A 19,384-nucleotide genomic window follows, 5' to 3' on the forward strand; every position below is an offset into this window, starting at 1 on the left:
TTTTTTTTTTTTTTTGTTAAGGCTGAAATTCCTTTAGCTTGGTGCTACTGGGTCTGGTCCAGTTGAGCGCTCTGTTATGTTGTTGTGGCTCTGCAGTGACTCCATTGAAAATGCAGTGGCTGGCTTTGATGCTGATATTTTGGGGAGAAAATCTGGCCTGTGACTTCTTTGTCTGCCTAGCTGTGAAATGGGTAGAAGAATGATTGCCTTCCTCCCTGCGGCTCATTTATGCTTATAAACCTCTCAGAGATTCTTGACTAAAATGTGAGTTGTTACTGCAATTTAGAACTGTTAATCCACTAGTAGAGAAATACCTAGGTATCGTTAAATTTCACAACTAAATATTTGACTATACATGGGATGTATATATTTTATCATAGCAGTGCCTTAATAATGCTTTTGTGGTTAAAGTTTAAGTGCAATTTGCCAATAGCAGGAGTGGCACAGTAAAAGTAATAGTAATACCAAAGCTACGGTTAGGATGGCTTTACTGTCCCCACTCCAATGTGCTGTCTACAGTCACTCATAATATTCCATAGTTTTCATCTTTCAGGCTGATCGTTTCCGGTCTGGGTCTCTGACTAAAACTGAATTTTCTTTTGGGTAGTTTGAACAAAAACAGTTCACTAATTGGAGCACATGTACAGTGAAAATATTTTGATAGGTTTGTTCTTGTTTTCAAACAGCCATACTGTTGAAGTGGGTGAGGAGACAAACTTGAAATTTGGCATGGAGATAGCATTCATCGGGTAGCGTCTTATTTTCAGTGGACTTGAAAGTTGTGATGTGCTTAAAATTGTATATGCTCAGTATGTTTTGCATTGTGTATTATTGCTAAGCTTGTAACGTACAGTTAAGGCAGGAAGCACTGCACATTCAGGTGTTGACTAACTGTGCTATGGAATGAAAAAACTAGTGGTAGTGTTCAGTGAATGAGGTAAAGAGCTTGTCTTATTTGCTGCACATCTTATGAAGTAAAAGCTACATAGCTCTGAAACTTTGCAGGAGAAAAAGGACTCCCACAGACTTCCTAAGATATGTAGGGCAGGAACCCTATGGTAAATCTATCAAGGTGTATGGGTACATTTCATTTGAAACATGCTTAGAGGTCTTGGGGTTGTGTGGCTAAGCATTCCAGTCAGGCAGTGACAAGATACAAGTTCAATGTGTAGCCTTATCTCCCTCTACAAATACATTGTGGTAGTTGTTAACTAAATGATCACATAACTTTTTACAACCTTTGTTATATATTTAGTACTTAGATCAGATGTTCATCCAGTCAAGTATCCTATTTTTAATAGTAGCCAACTGACACCAGAGGCTTCAGAGGAAGGTGTAAGAACTTTGCAGTGAGCAGATAGGGATAATCTGCTCCCCTTTAAGGTCCCTAATAGAGACTGGTTTAAGCCAGTGGTTCTCAACCTGTGGCCCAGTCAGCACAGAGCTGCGACCCATGTGACATCCTTAGAGCCATACAGGTAGTATTGGATGTGGCCAACAATGGTAAGTAAGTTGAGAACCACTGGCTTAAGCCTTGAAGTATAAGGTTTAATATCTCTTCAGTAAAATTGTATTAACTGTGGATATTCTTCATATCCAAATAAATGGTCAGTCCCTTTTGAATCTTGTTCACTTCTTGGCATCAATGACTTCCTGTGGCAGTGAATGCCACAATTTAATTACATGTGTGAAAAAAGTATTTCCTTATACTGATTTTGAATTTCTCTCCTTCCCTCATTGAATGTTCTGTTGCGTTACGAGATGTACCTTCTCTGGACCATTCAGTAATTCATCATACTTTCTACTAGTCTACTTTATGCCAAACAGTCTGCTAAATTTCGAGTACACTGCAAATTGTTCTTAGACCTCATCTGAGGTCCCTCACCAAAGGCTCTTAAGCACAGTAACCTGTCATGGCATAGGAGGGAAGGTCCTCTCATGGATTGGTAACTGGTTAAAAGATAAGAAACAAAGCATTGGAATAAATGGTCAGTTTTCATAATGTAAAAAGGTAAATAGAGGTGTCCCCCAGGGGTCTGTACTAGGACCAGTCCTATTCAACATACTCCTAAATGATTTGGGAAAAGGGGTAAACAGTGAGGTGGCAAAATTTGCAGATGGTACAAAACTACTTAAGATAAGTCCAAGCAGACTGCGAAGAGCTACAAAAGGATCTCTGAAAACTGGGTCACTGGGCAACAAAATGGCAGATGAAATTCAATGTTGATAAATGCAAAGTAATGCACATTGGAAAACATAATCACAACTATACATATAAAATGATGGGGTCTAAATGAGCTGTTACCACTCAAGAAAAAGATCTTAGTCATTGTGGATAGTTTTCTGGAAATATCCACTCAACATGCAGTGGCAGTCAAAAAAGCTAACATAATGTTTGGCATAGTTACTAAAGAGATAGATAATAAGACAGAAAATATCCTATTGCCTCTAAATAAATCCATGATACGCCCACATCTTGAATGCTGCATGCAGATGTGGTTGTCCCATCTCAAAAAAGATGCATTGGTTTTGGAAAAGGTTCAGAAAAAGGCAACAAAAATGATTTGGAGTATGGAATGGCTTCTGTATGAGGAGAGATTATTAAGACGGGCTTTTCAGCTTAGAAAAGAGACTACTGGGGGGTTATGAGAGAGGTCTATAAAATCATGACTGGTGTGGAGAAAGTAAATAAGGAAGTGCTATTTACTCCTTCTCATAACACAAGAACTAGAGTTCATCAAATGAAATTAATAGGCAGCATGTTTAAAACAAACAAAAGGAAGTATTTCTTCACACAATGCACGGTCAACCTGTGGAACTCTTTGACAGAGGATGTTGTGAAGGCCAGGGCTATAACAGGGTTCAAAAAAGAACTAGATAAATTCATGGAGGATAGGTCCATCAATGCTTATTAGCCAGGATGGGCAGAGATGGTGTCTTTAGCTTCTGTTTGCCAGCAGCTGGGAATGGATCACTTGAGGATTACCTGTAAATTCCATCTGGTGCACCTGGCACTGGTCACTCTTAGAAGACAGGATACTGGGCTAGATGGACCTTTGTTCTGACCCAATATGGCCACTTCTATGTTATATCTGTAGTCTGTTGTGTAACACTTTATAATGGTGTATAGCATTCACTATCCAAACTAGTTCTGTAGCTTATTGTTTGATCCCCTGAATACCACCTACAGTAGAAGCAGCTTGAAAAGTGTTTATATAGTAAACACTCAGTGACAAAATTTAATAAAATACATACCAGTATTTTAAGAAGAGAAGAAAACTCACAACTTTTTTTTATAAATTCATAGCGATCATTATGATATTCATGTGAACGTGTAAGAACAAAAAAAAGATGCTACTTTGCAGTGTTCCCTCTAATTTTTCCCCACTCACATGCGGAATGAATTTTGTTACGTGCTCCAATCTGGAGGTGATGTGTGATGCATCACCTTCAGATTGGTGCACGTAACAAAATTCATGTGGTGGGGGTGGAGCCGAGGGGTTCGGCATGTGGGAGGGGGCTCAGGGCTGTGTGAGGGCTCCAGTTGAGGATGCGGGCTCTGGGGTGGACCTGGGGCAGAGGGTTGGGTACAGGGGGTGAGGGCTCCGGCTGGTGGTGTGGGCTCTGGGGTGGGGGTGTAGGAGAGTGCTCCAGGGCTATGGAGGGAGAGAGAACTCCACCAAACTCTCTCTCCCTGTAGCAGCACCTGGGCTTGGTGGGGAAAGGCACCTCTCCCTGCTGCAGCAGCTCCAGGGCTGGGGCTGCAAGTTAGGTGCCCCTTCCCTGGCAGGTCCGGGCCAGGGCTGGGTTTGTACCGGGGGAGTGGCGCCTTGGCTGCGGCTGCATTCGGGCCGCTGCAGGTATGTTTGAGCCAGGGTAGGTGTGAACTGACTAGTCCAGGTGCCCTGGCCGGGGCAGAGTTGGAGCCCGGGTGGGGGGAACGCCCTGGCCACAGTAGGTTCGGGGCTGGGCTAGGTTGGGGCCGGGGGAGGAGTGCCCTGGCTGAGGCAGTTGCCTGGGTGGTTTCCCTGAGCACCTGCGTAGTGCTAAAAGGCTGCTCTGTGGCCACACAGCTTACAGGGAACTTAGCTACCTAGTTAGGCTGTAGAAAAATGTGTTTTGTACTTGAGGAACGGTACATGATCACCTGGAGACTAGCTGAAAATACATACTTAGGATATGTCTACACCACAGGTACTACAGCTGCAGTTATGCTGCTGTAGTGTAGACATTTACTGCAGTGACAGAAGGGGTTGATCATTGTTGTAGTAAATCACCCCCGTCTCCCAGAGAGGTAGAAACTGCGTTGATGAAAGAACCGTTGACCTAGCTGCGTCTATTATGGGGGTTAGGTTGACCTAACTACATCACGCAGGGCATGACATTTTTCAGAGGCCTGAGTGCTGTAGGTTGACCTAAGTTTTTAGATGTAGACTAGACCTCCGAAAGGAGCAAAGTTGGAATTACACATGCAACCCTCCTTTATCATTTCCTGACTTGCATGCCCAGCCAAGTAATGCTAACATAAGATTTATTGGCATTACAAATCCCTTTTTACAGGGAGTTGTAACCTCACCCTTTTCTTTTGTGTAGTGATGAAAGCTGCTACACAGATGCATATTTTTCTTTTTTTTTTTAAAAAAAAAAATATCTAGTAAGTTGCTTTAACTTATGCACTTTATGAAGGTCTGTGAACTTTACAATCTGTTCAGAAGAGAAATTTTCATCTTACAGACTAAAATATTAAGTTTATGGGAAGTGCAGAGCAGTAGCTTTCTTTGTTTTGTTTTTAACATTTTCATTTTAAAATCTGTATCTATTCTGTGCCTGGCTGTTGTGGTTCTTCCCCCCCCCACCCATCTGAAAAAAACCTCTTCTGGGGGAGAATGGGAATAGGTGGTGGTTAGGATGACCAGGTTCTTCCTATTAAATTAAACATCAGACTTACACTACATCATTCACGTTGTAATAATCCATTCCTCACACAAGATACATATTGTCCAAAATGAAAAGGTTGTAGTTTTGTAAATAAAACAATAATTTTACCCCTGTGGGCATTCTGTGCTAAAACATGTAAAATTCTGTGCACAATATTTTAAAATTCTGCAAGTTTTATTTGTCAATAAATAAATGCAGAGGCTCCAGCATGGCAGTGGAGAGCACAGGCCACTGGCTTACTGAAGGTGGGAGATCACCCTGCAAGCCTCCCATCCCGGGACCCAGACTCCGTGGTGAGGCTGCACCCGACCCTGACACAGCACAGGGCCTGGACTTGCCCCAGAAACACTCTGGGCCCCGGTCCTCTGTGTCAGGTGCATCAGGTGTGGGGCAGGCAGCCTCAACCAGGCAGGATCCAAGTGTGGAGGGAGCAGGGAGTATCCAGGTGTGGGGTGAGAGGATTCTGTGTGGGACAATCTGGGTGCAGGCAGCTCAGTGGGGGGTCTAGGTGTGAGGAGATCTGGATGCACAGAGGCTTGTTGTGGGGGTTCCAGGTACAGAGGCAATGGGACTCTGCAGGGGCTTCCAGGTGAAGGTAGTTGGGGCTCAACGGAGGGTCTAGGTGTGGGGGGCTCAGCAGGAGGTTCTGGGTGTTGGTGAGTTGGGGGTCTGGGTGCAGCTAGCTGGGAATCAGTGGTGTGGGGGTCAGGGTGGTGCAAGGGGTGGGGCATCAGGGTGGGAGTTTGAGTGTAGGGCATTCAGTGGAGGGTGATCTGGGTATGGGGTGGAGGTCCGGAGTGGGGTGTTCCCAACCCCGCTGTGATTTCTCTTTGCTGGCTGCTCCGGGTGCTGAAATGATTTATCTGCTCTGCTAGGGAGTGGGTCCGTGACTGCTCTTGCAGCTTCCCTGTTAGACAGTCCTTTTTCTGCAAGGAAGCAAATAAATCTGTGATAGACATGAATTCTGCACACGCGCTGTGGCGCAGAATTTCCCCAGGAGTAAATAGTTAGCATCCTAGTCTACTAACTAATCAGGCTTACTATTCTTTCGTATCTGCCTGTAGATAGTGATCTTTCTTCAAATTTACTTAATTTTATCACTCGGCCAGTTTCCTTCCTCCAACTTGTTCAAATGTAAGGCTTTTTAAAAACTGGTAGTTCTGAATTCAGCTGCTCAGTATAGAGACTTCTATAATTTTCCAGCATTTTGATGCAACAAAATGTGACACATTCCCCTTTGTAATGTTAAACTGTAGAAGAGAAGGAAGAAACTCAGAATTATGTTCTGTTAGTAGTGTAACTTCCTCTTCTTCCCTGTCTGGGGACAACCAATTGGCTTTTGTGTTTGTGATCAGTCATATAGACTAATGGTAAGGTTCCATATTTTCTCTGAACTGTGTCCTTATGTGGTCCAAAACTTTGTTAATTTATGCAGTCATATTTCCAGTGACACTGACAGTGGTGTGTTCATCTTGTAATCTGTCAAGTCCATCTGAAGCCACCTTCAGTTGCTTTTGTGAAATTACTTTTATGTTGTGATCAGTCTTTGCGCTTAGTGCAAATTTCAGTGTAGATTTCAACACAAGGTAGCCGGATATAAATGTAGATAAACAATCTTTTAGGAACTTCTGCAAAATATTGTGGAACCTGAGGCATAAATCTTATTTCACTCAGCTAATCTGCTTCCTTATGGTTTTAGAAACTCAAAAGTCCTTCTCTGTTGTGTCTTGGGACTGTGCAGTGCTATTCCTTTCTTGATGAGGTTTAAGTAATGTGGTGAATATTCATATGCCAAAAGTTCTGGGTAGTTTTGTCAGAGAACTTACAATCTTTTATTGTCTGAACAAACAGCAGAGACTTCCTTTTTATACTCTTCTGTGCTCATCCTGGATAGCATCTTCAACACCTTGGACATAACATTCTGGAGTTTTATTTTAATATGCTGAATGCAGTAGCATAATATAGGAACACACTTTTCACTACATAGATGCTTGTAGTTGTTAGAGTTGCTTCTGGTGTTCAATTAACCATTTTATGTCAATGTCAAATTATTTGAGGGGTTGGGTTTTGGGTTTCTTCCTTTAATTTTTTTACCTCAGTTTCATCACTTAGATCATTAAGTAATAGACCTGCACAGCTGTAAATTCAAATCTGTCTGGAGGATTATATTCAGGGCAAAGTGCTTCTTTCCATCTTTTCATTATGCTGCTCATATTATGCTGCACTGAAGGTGGTGGTGATAGTTTCAACCTTCTTTTATACTGTCATGGCAAGTCCAAGTCTTTGTCTTTCAGTTTTTTTAGAGCATTATTGTATGTGTGTGTGAGAGAAACACACACTGATTTCCCCCCCCCCCCCCACTATAGTCCATGTTGAAAAGTTTCTATTGCTGGGCATCGTGGAACAGTGACTTACCGGAGCTGGAATTTGATGTCATTGGAAAATCTTACTTCTTGGATCATCAAATTCTCATCAGTGTTCTAGTCTTCATCTTCAAATAGATACTGAATGAAACTCTCTTATTTTTGATGTTGAAGAATCTAAAAGGACCCAGTTTTCTATTTGAGATGAGCATGAATCTTTTCTCATTTTCTAATGCTTTGCAATGTTTATATTGCTGTAGAAGAATGATTTAGTTTCAGTGCTTAAATCCATTCAGTTGTTTGTTTCTTACCACTTCCTTAAACTTTAAGGATATTGAGTCAAACTCTGATACCCGGTAATATACTGTGTTACCCTTTTGCAGGCTTCATCAGCAGCTTTCATACTTACTACAGCTGGAATGAGAACTAGATGAACTGCCTTAGTGAATGCGGGTTGTGAAGGCTGAAAAATAAGTAAAGCAGACTAACCCTTTATACAACCACATCAGCTGCCCGGGCCCACCTTCCAGGAGTCTTTAAGCTTCTTCCAAGCAAAGTCCCCTACTAGTTGACAACTCCGCTTACTGCTTATTGAATGATAGACAGTTCTGCTAACTAGTCACACACTTTTTAATTGTCAGTGACTCCAGTTGCTCACTATTCCATCTAGGCTTCTAAATTTAACAAGAACCTTAGTATCTTCACCACTCTGTTTTTAGAACAGTTACACTTTTTGCAGGCCAAAATTAGTATTAAAAATAAAAAAAAACAACCTTTGTTCAGATCATATTAATATAAATACTTCAAAGTGATACAGAAGTTAAAAAGGAAAAGGGGGGGAAGAAAAAAAAAAAGCAAACCTGCAGCAAGGGACTTTTCCAGCTGACATAGGATGGAAACAGAAAATATTTCTCTTCAGTGGGCTTATATACTAACTTTCTGCTGTTGAAGAGCTACAGTGGACATTATAAGCAACGCTGAAATTGTGACTGTTCAAAAATAGTATAATTGTATGCAGTGTTGTAGCTGTGTTGGTGTCAGGGTATTAGGGACACAAGGTGGGTGAGGTAGTATCTTTTATTGGCCCCACTTCTGCTGAAGAGCGAGACAAGCTTTTGAATGTGAACAGAGCTCTTTTTCAAAGCTGAAAATTTCTGTTTCAGTTGTGAGGATGATGAGCAGTGGAGCAGCTCATGTGGTAGTGTCAGTGGGTTCCAAAGTTGATACTCAAATGAGGCAGATATCATGCAGTTGGTTACACGTGGTTCATATTTGGAAGGCACTCTTTGCAGCCCTGAGGACTAAACAACTTTTTAAGAAAATAGCAGAGAGTGTACACGTGAGCTTAGATTCTGCACAATCTGGTTATCATGTGAGCAATACAAATAGATCATGCAGGTAGTACCCAGCCCCTGAGCTGTATATTTGGCACCCCTGTAGAACATCAAATTATGCTATTATTTTTTACAGCAATTGAGTTAGATAAGAATATACTGTCACTTGCAATACTTTTTTTTCTCTTTCAGTTAAATGTAGTGTTAATATTAAATACATTGACTCAAATGCAGCCAGTCTTGTTGTCTGTTGCATCTTTGGCTTAGTAATTTTACATTGAAAGTAAGAACCTGATTTTATTTTTAGAAGTCTTAAGCTTGCAAAAGGCTTGCCTAATTTTAGAGCACAATTCTATGGTTGTGTATGCAAAGGAAGAGTTCTTCATGTGTGCATGAAAACACCTGATTTACATATGCTAATCAGAGTGCATTTGTACACCTGAAATTTTGGCTCTAAAAGATGATGCTCTTATTACTTTAATATTCTGCAGAGAGAGAGGGTGCCATGAAGTCCACCAGCAGACCAAACTGTAGAACAAACTTTCCTGACCCTGGCATTACTCTCTGAGGAAGTGTGCTAAATCTGTTAGCAATTGCTGTCGTACTAGTAATTAGTCCTTGTGCAAAAATGGTCTTGTGGTTAAGGCACCGGACAGGGAACGGGTGTCAATTTGATTCCCACTCTTACAGATTTTTTTGTATCGGTGCCTCATCTGTAAAATGCGGCTAATACTTTCTAAGGTACAAGGATCGGTGAAAAAAAAATCATATTTGCCAAGTGGTCAGTTACTATGACAGTGAACACCACATAAATTAGAGCTTCTGAAATACATAGCTCTATACAGGTCTCTTGGTATAACAGTGCCTGAAGAAATCCCCCTGCCTTGTATGAGTAGGAACTTGACCTGGTACACATCATTAACTTCTGCTATTGATTTAAGAAAATGGATTCTAGCTAGCCCTTACCATTACAAAGACAGCTTTCGATATAGTGTTGTCTTCCTGAGTCTGTAGAAAGATTTCCCAGGCTGCAGACATTGCTTATAGCTTTACCAAGCAGTAGCTGAGTGAAATTAATACTGACTCGTGTTGCTGTCAAGAACATTGTGGGACCCAGTGATGCTATCAAGAATCCTGGGAATCTCCACTGTCTGCTGCTGTCTGTGGAAAGCTAGTGACTGTCAGAGGCAGACTGTGGGGTTACAGGGAGGCAAACCCCCAAAACGGAGATGAGTCGTGGGGGCGAAGTAGAGCAGTGGAGACTCTATTCATTTTCTTCTCTTTGCTATATGTAGCAGCCAGGATCCTCTGGAGCGTGGAGAAAAGATGGAAAGCTCGTCATTCTTTCTAGTATATGAGGGGGGCAAGAATGGAGCCTCGTGTGTATCTAGCATCCTAGCTGGGAGCTGTTATAATGCACAGACAAGGATGTGTGGTTGGATATTCTGCTAGGAATCTTCCTCCTTCCCAGCCTTTGAGGATGGCCAGTAGGGCTGGGCTTCTTGTCAGGGTGTTGTTGTCCCTGGATTTCTTTGATAGAGATTCTTACCTCATATTTTATCTTTCTTTTTGGCTGGTAAGTAGTCTCTCACTACTATCATCTGTCATATTCTTCAAGTCCTGTCCCTCTGAGGTAGTATTCCCATCATTTTAAAAATGGGAACTGATCTTAACAGACTTTCCTAGGACCACACCAAGTCCCTGACCAGACTGGAATTACATCTTGGAAACTGACTTCTCCAGGTCCCTTCCAGCCCTATATTTCTATGGTCTGCTAGCATTGACCTCCTACCCCAATATACCATTGCACTATCCAATATTTAAACATAGTGATAGCTAGTACAACTCTTCTCCTAGCATGGACAAGGCTTATGTGTTAATCATACTAATGAAGTGTCTTTCTTTAGTGCACTTGTTATTACTACTTTATTATCTCTCTTTAACGCTGGAGACTGCACTAGGCCTTGGGGAATGATCTCTGTCCTTCAGAGACGTAATTGGGAATGGGCATAAAATGTTATGTGAATATCTGACTCTAAGTTAATTTTGATGACATTATAGGTTGAATAGTGGTAGTGACTTGACTGTGCTGGGGAGTCAGTTGCATCACATCTGTTTATTAAAATAAAAATATTAACTTGGATTTACTCATTGACTAAAAATCAGTAGAATTATAATAGTATTAAGTTGTAATGGCATCAAATATTTACTTTTGAATTTTCTGCAGTTATTCTTGTGTGTTTTGGATAGGTGACTATCTCCCTCTGCAGACATTGCTTTAGCACTATATACTTTGTGGCTTATATGTATGAACAACATTTATCTTCAGCCCTGAATTTTTACAACTGGTATATAATTAACTTCACTCCTTTCAGATGAAAAGGGAAAAGCCGAATTATGTGGTTTTTAAACCCAAACACTTTAGTCAGTGAGGGGGAAAATAGATGTGTTCTTGCAATTATGGACATCTTATTCCTGAAACAAATTTCCTTGCGTTAAACTGTTTCAGAGGTATGTGTGTCACGCTGCTTTGTTAAAAGGCCTGGCCAGGACCAAGCTAGGGGAAGATGTGTTGCACCAGAATGCGTCCTTGGCCTAGAGGGAGCAATGCCTTTTTTTGGACTGTCCAATAGGGCACAGAATTTGGGTAGAAATCTTAGGTAATCATAATTAAGGCTTATCTGTACATGAATGAAATGAGGCATTACCCTAAAAATACAGTCACTAGTTACACAAAAATAACACTTACAAAAAACTGCAGTTTAACTTTCATAATTAGTCATGATAAAAACAGTAGCTTGTGGTTCTGCTTCAGTCTTTTGTGAATTAAATTAATTTCTAAATTGCAGTAGACATCTCCCCCTCCTCCTTTCCTCGTGGTGTTTGCTTTGTAATAAGTGTAGCCCTCTATTATAAAAAGGGATAATAATAATAAGGAAGTGACAAGGCTTTCAAACAGGAAGGAGTTTTTTGAAGCAAACAATTGTCTCCACTTCCCAGGAAATGGGGTAGGGGGTGACGTGTTAGAAATTTGAATATTTTAATGCAAACTGATCTATTGGGCTGAATTTTGGATATTGCAGCCTTTAATATATTTTGCTTAAGTTTCAAACTTGCTGTTTGTGAACTGACTTACTATAATTCTGCAATGGAGAAATAAAGAAGATGCTTGCTGTGAAAGGGATTTTGGAATGTGGCAGTTTAAATCACAACCCTGTTCTTCTAGTTCAGAAGTGAAGGCGCAGGTGATACTAATATTTATATAAGATCAGTGTTAATGTACAAAGCCTCAAACATTGTAGAAGACTAAAAGTCTTTTTCTGCTCTGTATATGGGCAGAAAATGTGATACAATAAATGAGATCTTAACCTGGCAAATAACAAGGGAGATTGTATTTGGGGTAGGGCTAGGGAGTACTTGTATCTGTGTCTCCTTGGTCTGGATGTGCTCATGATATTGTACCAAATATTTAAGTCTATCATCCAAGCTGCACGCTACTGACGCAGCGACTTCTAGTATCTCCATGGATATGTCATGATCCCTTTAGTCTTGGTATCAGTGAAAAGATTGGTTGTTCTCTGCTGAAACAGTAATGGGCTCTGAAGGGCTGTCTGATATCTAAATCAATGAGAAGGACCCAAATTAGTTCAGAGCTGAAGCTTGCTGGATTCATCAGGGTGCAAAGCTGTGAAGTGGGGGAGCAGAAGTCCTTGAACACATGAAAGACATTTTACGGTCACTTACTGAGGACATGTTCACTGTCTACAAATGTATACTGCACTTGTGATCTGTTTAGTATTCTGTTTCTCTAATATTTGCCCCAGTTAGAGCCATCTGGTACTGGTAAACTTTGCTATCCGAGTAACTTGTAATTCTGCACAAAGATAAATGTTACAGTTTTGAATGGGACTTTGTTCTTAATGCTCCGGGGAGGGGAGCAGCAGCAGCCATACTCTGTTGCCTCTGAATGCGCTCTGCATGGCAGTGGCGGTGCAGCCAATAGCCTCTCCATGCTTTATTTTGGCCAAATGTCTCACGCAGGTCCCTGCTGAGCCTTGGTGAGTGTTAGACTTGTTTCCATCATATCCAGTGGCTTTGCTGCAGAGAAGCAAAGTGGGAGGATGTTCTCACTATGACTGCCCATGGTGCTCCCCTCTCCTGCTTCCAAAAATGGCCTTACATAACCAAAAGCTCTTCCTCTGTAGAAGTGACAGGTTTCAGAGTAACCGTATTCGCAAAAAGAAAAGGAGTACTTGTGGCACCTTAGAAACTAACCAATTTATTTGAGCATAAGCTTTCGTGAGCTACAGCTCACTTCATCGGATGCATACCGTGGAAAGTGTAGAAGATCTTTTATACACGCCATTCTCCTGCTGGCAATAGCTTATCTAAAGTGACCACTCTCCTTACAATGTGTATGATAATCAAGGTGGGCCATTTCCAGCACAAATCCAGGGTTTAACAAGAACGTCGGGGGGGGGGGGGGGGAGGAAGAGGAAGGAGGAGGTTTAGGAAAAAACAAGGGGAAATAGGTTACCTTGCATAATGACTTAGCCACTCCCAGTCTCTATTCAAGCCTAAGTTGATTGTATCCAATTTGCAAATGAATTCCAATTCAAACAGTTTCTCGCTGGAGTCTGGATTTGAAGTTTTTTTGTTGAAGAATTGATTTAAAGACTTCAAATCATGATTTAAAGACTTCAAGTTACAGAGAATCCACAATTTACACTAGTTTAAACCTGCAAGTCCAGTGTTCCCCATGCTGTGGGAGTGGTGAACCCCCCCCCGCTCCCCCCCGTGGTGTTTGACAGTCTGACCTGGGGAAAAATTCCTTCCTGACCCAAATATGGCAGTTAGACCAGGGGTAGGCAACCTATGGCATGCGTGCCAAAGGCGGCATGCGAGCTGATTTTCAGTGGCACACACTGCTCGGGTCCTGGCAACTGGTTCGGGGGGCTCTGCATTTTAATTTAATTTTAAGTGAAACTTCTTAAACATTTTAAAAATCTTATTTTCTTTACCTACAACAATAGTTTAGTTGTCTATTAAAGACTTATAGAAAGAGACCTTCTTAAAATGTATCACTGGCACGCGAAACCTTAAATTAGAGTGAATAAATAAAGACTCAGCACACCACTTCTGAAAGGTTGCCGACCCCTGAGTTAGACCCTGAACACGTGGGCAAGACCCTCCAGCCAGAAGCCTGGGAAAGGATTCTATGTAGTAACTTAGAGCCCTCCCCATCTTGTGTCCCATCACCAGCCATTGGAAATATTTGTTACTAGCAGTTGCAGGTTGGCTACATGCCATTGTAGGCAGTCTCATCATACCATTCCCTCCATAAAATTACCAAGCTCAGTTTTGAAGCCATTAGGTTTTTTTGCCCCCACTATTCCATTTGGAAGGCTGTTCAAGAACTTCACTTCTCTGGTGGTTAGAAACATTTGTCTAATTTCAAGCCTAAACTTGTTCATGGCCAGTTAATATTAATATGTTCTTGTTTCCACATAGGCACTTTACTTAAATAACTCCTTTCCCTTCCTGGTATTTAGCCCTCTGATGTATTTATAGAGAGCAATCATATCTCCCCTCAGACTTCTTTCAGTCAGGCTAAACAAGTCACACTCTTTGGGTCTACTCTCATAAGGTAAGTTTTTCATTCCTAATAGCCCTTCTCTGCTGTTCCAGCTTGAGTTTATTGGGCTATACCGACCTATCTATGCCTGTGTAGTCTCAGGAGCTTAGACATACCCTAGGAGAAAGGACAATGATAAATAACTCTGAATTGTAGAACTGGGATTAGTCTTGCAGAAGCCTAGCAGACATTTCATAGTCAAAATGGTAGGAATGCAACTTTGAGAAGAACAAACCATAAATAGTTACACTTGAGTCAATTTTTTTCCTTGTGTCTCTCTCTCTTTCCTTAGCCGACAACACAGCAATCTCCTCAAGATGAACAGGAAAAGCTCCTGGATGAAGCCATTCAGGCTGTAAAGGTCCAGTCTTTCCAGATGAAGCGATGCTTGGTAAGAAATGTTTTTGTGTGTGTTTTTTTGTTTTGTTTTTAAAAATAGTGGAATGTAATTTCTTGAAGCTGGAAGGAACTCTTTCTCTCCTACCCCATGAGCTGCAGTTTGATGCATTGGATTCAGTTGGAAGCATGATAAACTTTACAATCTGCTTTGAGCATACAAGCATTGACTGACTCTCCTGTTGTGGGGAAACCCAGCACACTATGAAGGTTGGCAGCAAAGCTCTCATATCCAATGGAAATGACACTTCCAGCAATGGGTGAAACTGGAGCACTTCTTTTAGTGCCACTGCTTGCTGAAATAAATGGAGGGAATATTTTTTTTTCATTTCATAGGCCAGAAGTTTTACTGACTTAGTTTCCCTCAGCAAAATGTAAAAATGTCCGAGTAGCTGCTATTCCATGCAGCAAGTGAGGGAATAAGTATTCTCAGGTGGAAATCTGCGAGTGCCTACAAGCCTAAAAGCTCTTTAGATTATCTTCACAAAGGTTTTATTGTTGCTCTTTCCTTTTTTGTGAAACTAAGTAGTCCATAACATGGTAAGAACACATCCTGCTTGTCCCTTACTTTCAGTATGTTGAGTGTGTATTTCTGCACAGTGCTTTTCCATGTCTCTTCCCTCCAGTCAAGATGCAGAATTTTGCTGAATTTATTTTCAGCAGGGCAGTCCTCTACATGCTGCTGTGCAGGAGTACTATTCCTATAGCATATACTGGGGACCTTCCAAGGGCTGCAGTTGTGGCATTAGTTAGGCTATGTCTACACTACCGTGGTAAGTTGACCTAAGCTACGCAACTCCAGCTACATGAATAACTTAACTGAAGTTGATGTAGCTTAGGTCGACTTACCGTGGGTCCACACTATGCTGGGTTGATGGGAGACACTCTCCCGTCGACTTACTGTACCCTTCTTGTTCGGGGTAGATACCAGGTTCGACTGGAAAGCGATCTGCTGTCAGTTTGGCGTGTCTTCACTAGACCTGCTAAATTGACCCTAGTGCATTGCTCCGTGGGGTAGTGTAGACGTAGCCTTAATGGATTGTACTGTGATGCAAAGCACTAATGAGTGACATTGCACTGAGATCTCCCTTCATCTCTTTTCCTCTGCTGGATGAAACTTGAAGAGACAGTTGGAGGGAAGATGAGAGGTGCATAAACAGTAGGAAGCCTAGCATATGTGAAGAACTTGGCTTTATCTCCAAAAGAATGAATAAAACTTAAAGCTGAATTTAAAATGAGTTTGAGAAGCTTTGAGTCTATGAAAGCTTATAGTGGTCCTTGGCCAACTGCTGTCTTGTGCTTGCAGCCAAAGAGGATGAAACAGGAGCACCAACAGAATTATGAATTTCCTCTGTTCATATCTTGATGTGTTGGCATCTCCAAAACAACCCGCAGAGAAATTGCAACTATATTTTCCATCCGTGTTACTGAAAGGAGAACTTGTCCCACTATTTAAAGACATTTTGAAATCCCATGCTCCTAAACTCTGTAGACCTAAGACTTAATCCCTAGCCACCCAGTAGTCTGTTTTATATTCATACAAAGAAGCATGCAGGTTCATGGTCCAGATAATTATATGGAACTCTCTAAATATACCTGCTTGTTCTCGACGATCTAATAAAACACTACTCCCCTGCCCCCCCCCTCCACACACACATTAAAAATAGCAGTGTTTTTATGGAGATGGACATGGGAATCTAATCCAAATTCTTGCAGAGTTTTCCACTAATAATGTGAGTTACCCTGTATCTTTATCTGTTAGGGCATAGTGCTGTGCTTCATCACTAGACTGAGCTGGAAAGCAGACTTGGGTCTAGAACTTTAATGAGTTGTAAAGATGTCTTGCTTTGGTTTCCAGGGTGGGATTGTGTTTGTTGGGGAGAGGAGGGGTGAGGGTTGCCACACTAGTGTAAATAATAAGCTGTTTCTCCAGTGTTTCATGTACTAGCCCACAGGTATGCTATATCCCCATATCAAAAGACACTCAAAACAAAACTTACATCATTTTTTTTTTGTTAAACACTCACTACTTCTCTGTCTAGATGGTGAACAAGTTACTTAAAATAATTGGATTTGAAGTAGATTGTTTTTCAGTTTTGGCTTTTTGGGTTTGTTTGGTTTTTTTTTGCATTTTTACCCATTTAGTTTTCCAACGCTGTTTTTAACATGTTAGAAAGCTAACTTGCTTCACAAATCAAATTGCAGTTGTTGTCTAGGCTGGGGAACGACAAGTGAACACTGCTAATGTTTGTTCTTACACTCAATCTTTAGGACAAAAACAAGCTTATGGATGCTCTGAAACATGCCTCCAACATGCTTGGTGAACTGCGGACTTCTATGCTATCTCCAAAGAGCTATTATGAACTCTGTATCTTTTGAATGGTTGATGGGAGAATATTTGAGGTACTGTGCACTGCAATCTGTGTAGTTGTGCGCCTAGGAGTAACATGATATCCCTTTGGACTCTTCCTTGTAAAATCATTTTTTTTCCTAACATTGCTTTATTCAGTTTTCTTTATCTCTGCTGGAACTGTTGTCTATCCAGATAAGCTGAAGAAGGAAACACACCAGCTCACTGTGAAAGAGATTGTACTATACAACAAGAATGAACAAAGTAGTCCGTAATCACTTCAGAACTCTGTGGGCCTGATCTCTTAGAAGATTCTGTATGGCATTATTAAAAACTACAGAGTGTGGTGAGCAAGGAGTTAGAACTATGGAGCACCTAGATTTTGCCTAGAAAACTAGGTGGTCTTTTTATAGTCAATACAACGGTCTTGCCTACACCAAAAGCACATGCTGCAGGCATTAGCTTCCTTTTTTTGGCCCCTGTGTGGTTTAGCTTTTTCTTTCTAAAAGCTGGGAGACTACTACATTTACTTCTCTTTGATGTGATATATCAATTGAGGGAACATTTAGTAACTTTTCATGCAGCAAATATGCTGTTGACATGCAGAGAAGCGAGGTGTTACTTCCCCACTCTATACTCTTACAGCCTTAATTTTTTATATATGCTGCTAAGGATCGGGATATCCCTCTGTGAAAGCCATGACCTTCTGCACCACTCTTTATTTTGCCTAGTCCTATGTGCCTTTGCTTCCACCCTCTACTGCAGTATCCTTGCCCTCAATACTTTCTCACTCCTCTGCATGCTGAATACCTTTCTCCTTCAAATATTTCAACTTGTAAATTCAATCTTTCAGTAGTGATGTCCTGTGAGAAACCGTTTCAGCTCCCTGTGCTGGACTCCTACTGTTTGTCTGTTAGCTTCAGATTGTAAGCTCCTTGGGCAGTATCTTCCTCTTGGTACTGTTAAGTAAATGGGTATGCATATCTGTTGTAGTGATATTAATGTTTAATCCTTAACCATAAGAGAAAAGATATGGCTATTTCTGATGAGCTACACTATTTGGAGGTATATCTGACAGATGAATTTGCCAAGGGAAGGAAAGTGGCAGATCTTTATGAACTAGTACAGTATGCTGGAAATATTATCCCAAGACTGTAAGTAAATGAGCACTGACAAAACTTTCTTAAATAATGAATGCTATTTTTCTAAAACTTCTTGCTCAGGGAAAATTCTTGCCTTGGATTTTGTGTTGTCTCCTGCTTCAGAGCAGGATTTCAAAGTACTCTAAAGAAAATCTCTTTATCTGATAACACAGGAGCCCCCTGATTGTTTTGAGATATTTAAGCCCCAAATGCAGCTTTTGTAACTAGTAGTTGGATTCTCCCACTCAAGTACTTTGTTTTATTAGCAATTTAGTGAAATAAAGTTAAAAAAAAATTGTTTCACTGACTCTAATTTTTAATATAAATCAGCTGTTAGAAATTACATTTTTTATTTAACTGCTTCTTCAAATATCTTGTACTGATCTTAGTAAGCCTAATTGACATAAGTGCCAAATCTTAGCTGGTGTAAATTGATTGCACACAGCTGAGGATCTGGCCCTATATTTGTAAAGATAAGTGGGAGGTCTCTTTTTCCAATTGCTTATGTTCAGTTGTTGGCATAGGGAATAGAAAAAACACTTTATAATATCACATTTAATATAATATTAAATATTCCTGTAGTTTATACATTCTTTTTAAAAAACAGAACTGTGGCATGTCTCTATCTTCATTTTAGTAGTATCTTTAGTATCTCTTAGTAAGATTCCCTAAAGAAGATGAAACAAAAATTCAGCTTATCCAATGATACAATAACTGAACTCAGATACAGTACACTTGAGACTACTGAAAAGTCTTAACTTCATTAATTGCCCCAAATACATAGTGTTCCTTATCCTCTTGTTGATTTAGCTTCCGATCCTGCAAGCGGTATTGTGTGAGTGGACCCCTGTGCTCATGCCGAGTCATCAGGGATACTCTGCAAATACAGAAGTTTTCCTAAGAGGAGTTGCTTGTAGGGTTAGGTTAACTAGTTCTGCAAGGTATTGTGCAATGTCAATTCCCTTCTAAAATCATAGTCCCATAATTAATTTTTTTTTAAAAACCATCCCGATTTTTAGTTTTGTCCTGCATCCCAACTGATATTTGTCCCGATATTGCAGCTTTGGCCACTTTGGTGGTTGTTTTTGTGTTTTTTTTTTTTGCTTCCCCCATGTGTTCCGATATTTTGTCGCTTTTATCTGGTCACCCTAAATTTGATGGGAGTGTGCTCTCCCATTGATTTAGTGTCTTCACCAGACTTGCTAAATCGACACTCACTTCATTGA

General features: G+C 40.8%; 1 protein-coding gene across 1 annotated transcript in view; it reads left to right on the plus strand.

Annotated features, from left to right (window-relative positions):
• Positions 1 to 19,384, plus strand: part of VPS35 (VPS35 retromer complex component) — a 41,008-nt gene that overhangs the window by 611 nt on the left and 21,013 nt on the right. The window contains exons 2-4 of the mRNA XM_084644440.1: positions 14,563 to 14,661; positions 16,938 to 17,034; positions 18,047 to 18,170. Of these exons, the coding sequence (XP_084500566.1) occupies positions 14,563 to 14,661; positions 16,938 to 17,034; positions 18,047 to 18,170 (320 nt within the window). The remainder of the gene's footprint in view (positions 1 to 14,562; positions 14,662 to 16,937; positions 17,035 to 18,046; positions 18,171 to 19,384) is intronic.

The sequence above is a fragment of the Lepidochelys olivacea genome, assembly GCF_965140295.1.
Source record: "Lepidochelys olivacea isolate rLepOli2 genome assembly, chromosome: 12".
In the NCBI taxonomy this organism is placed as follows: Eukaryota; Metazoa; Chordata; order Testudines; family Cheloniidae; genus Lepidochelys; species Lepidochelys olivacea.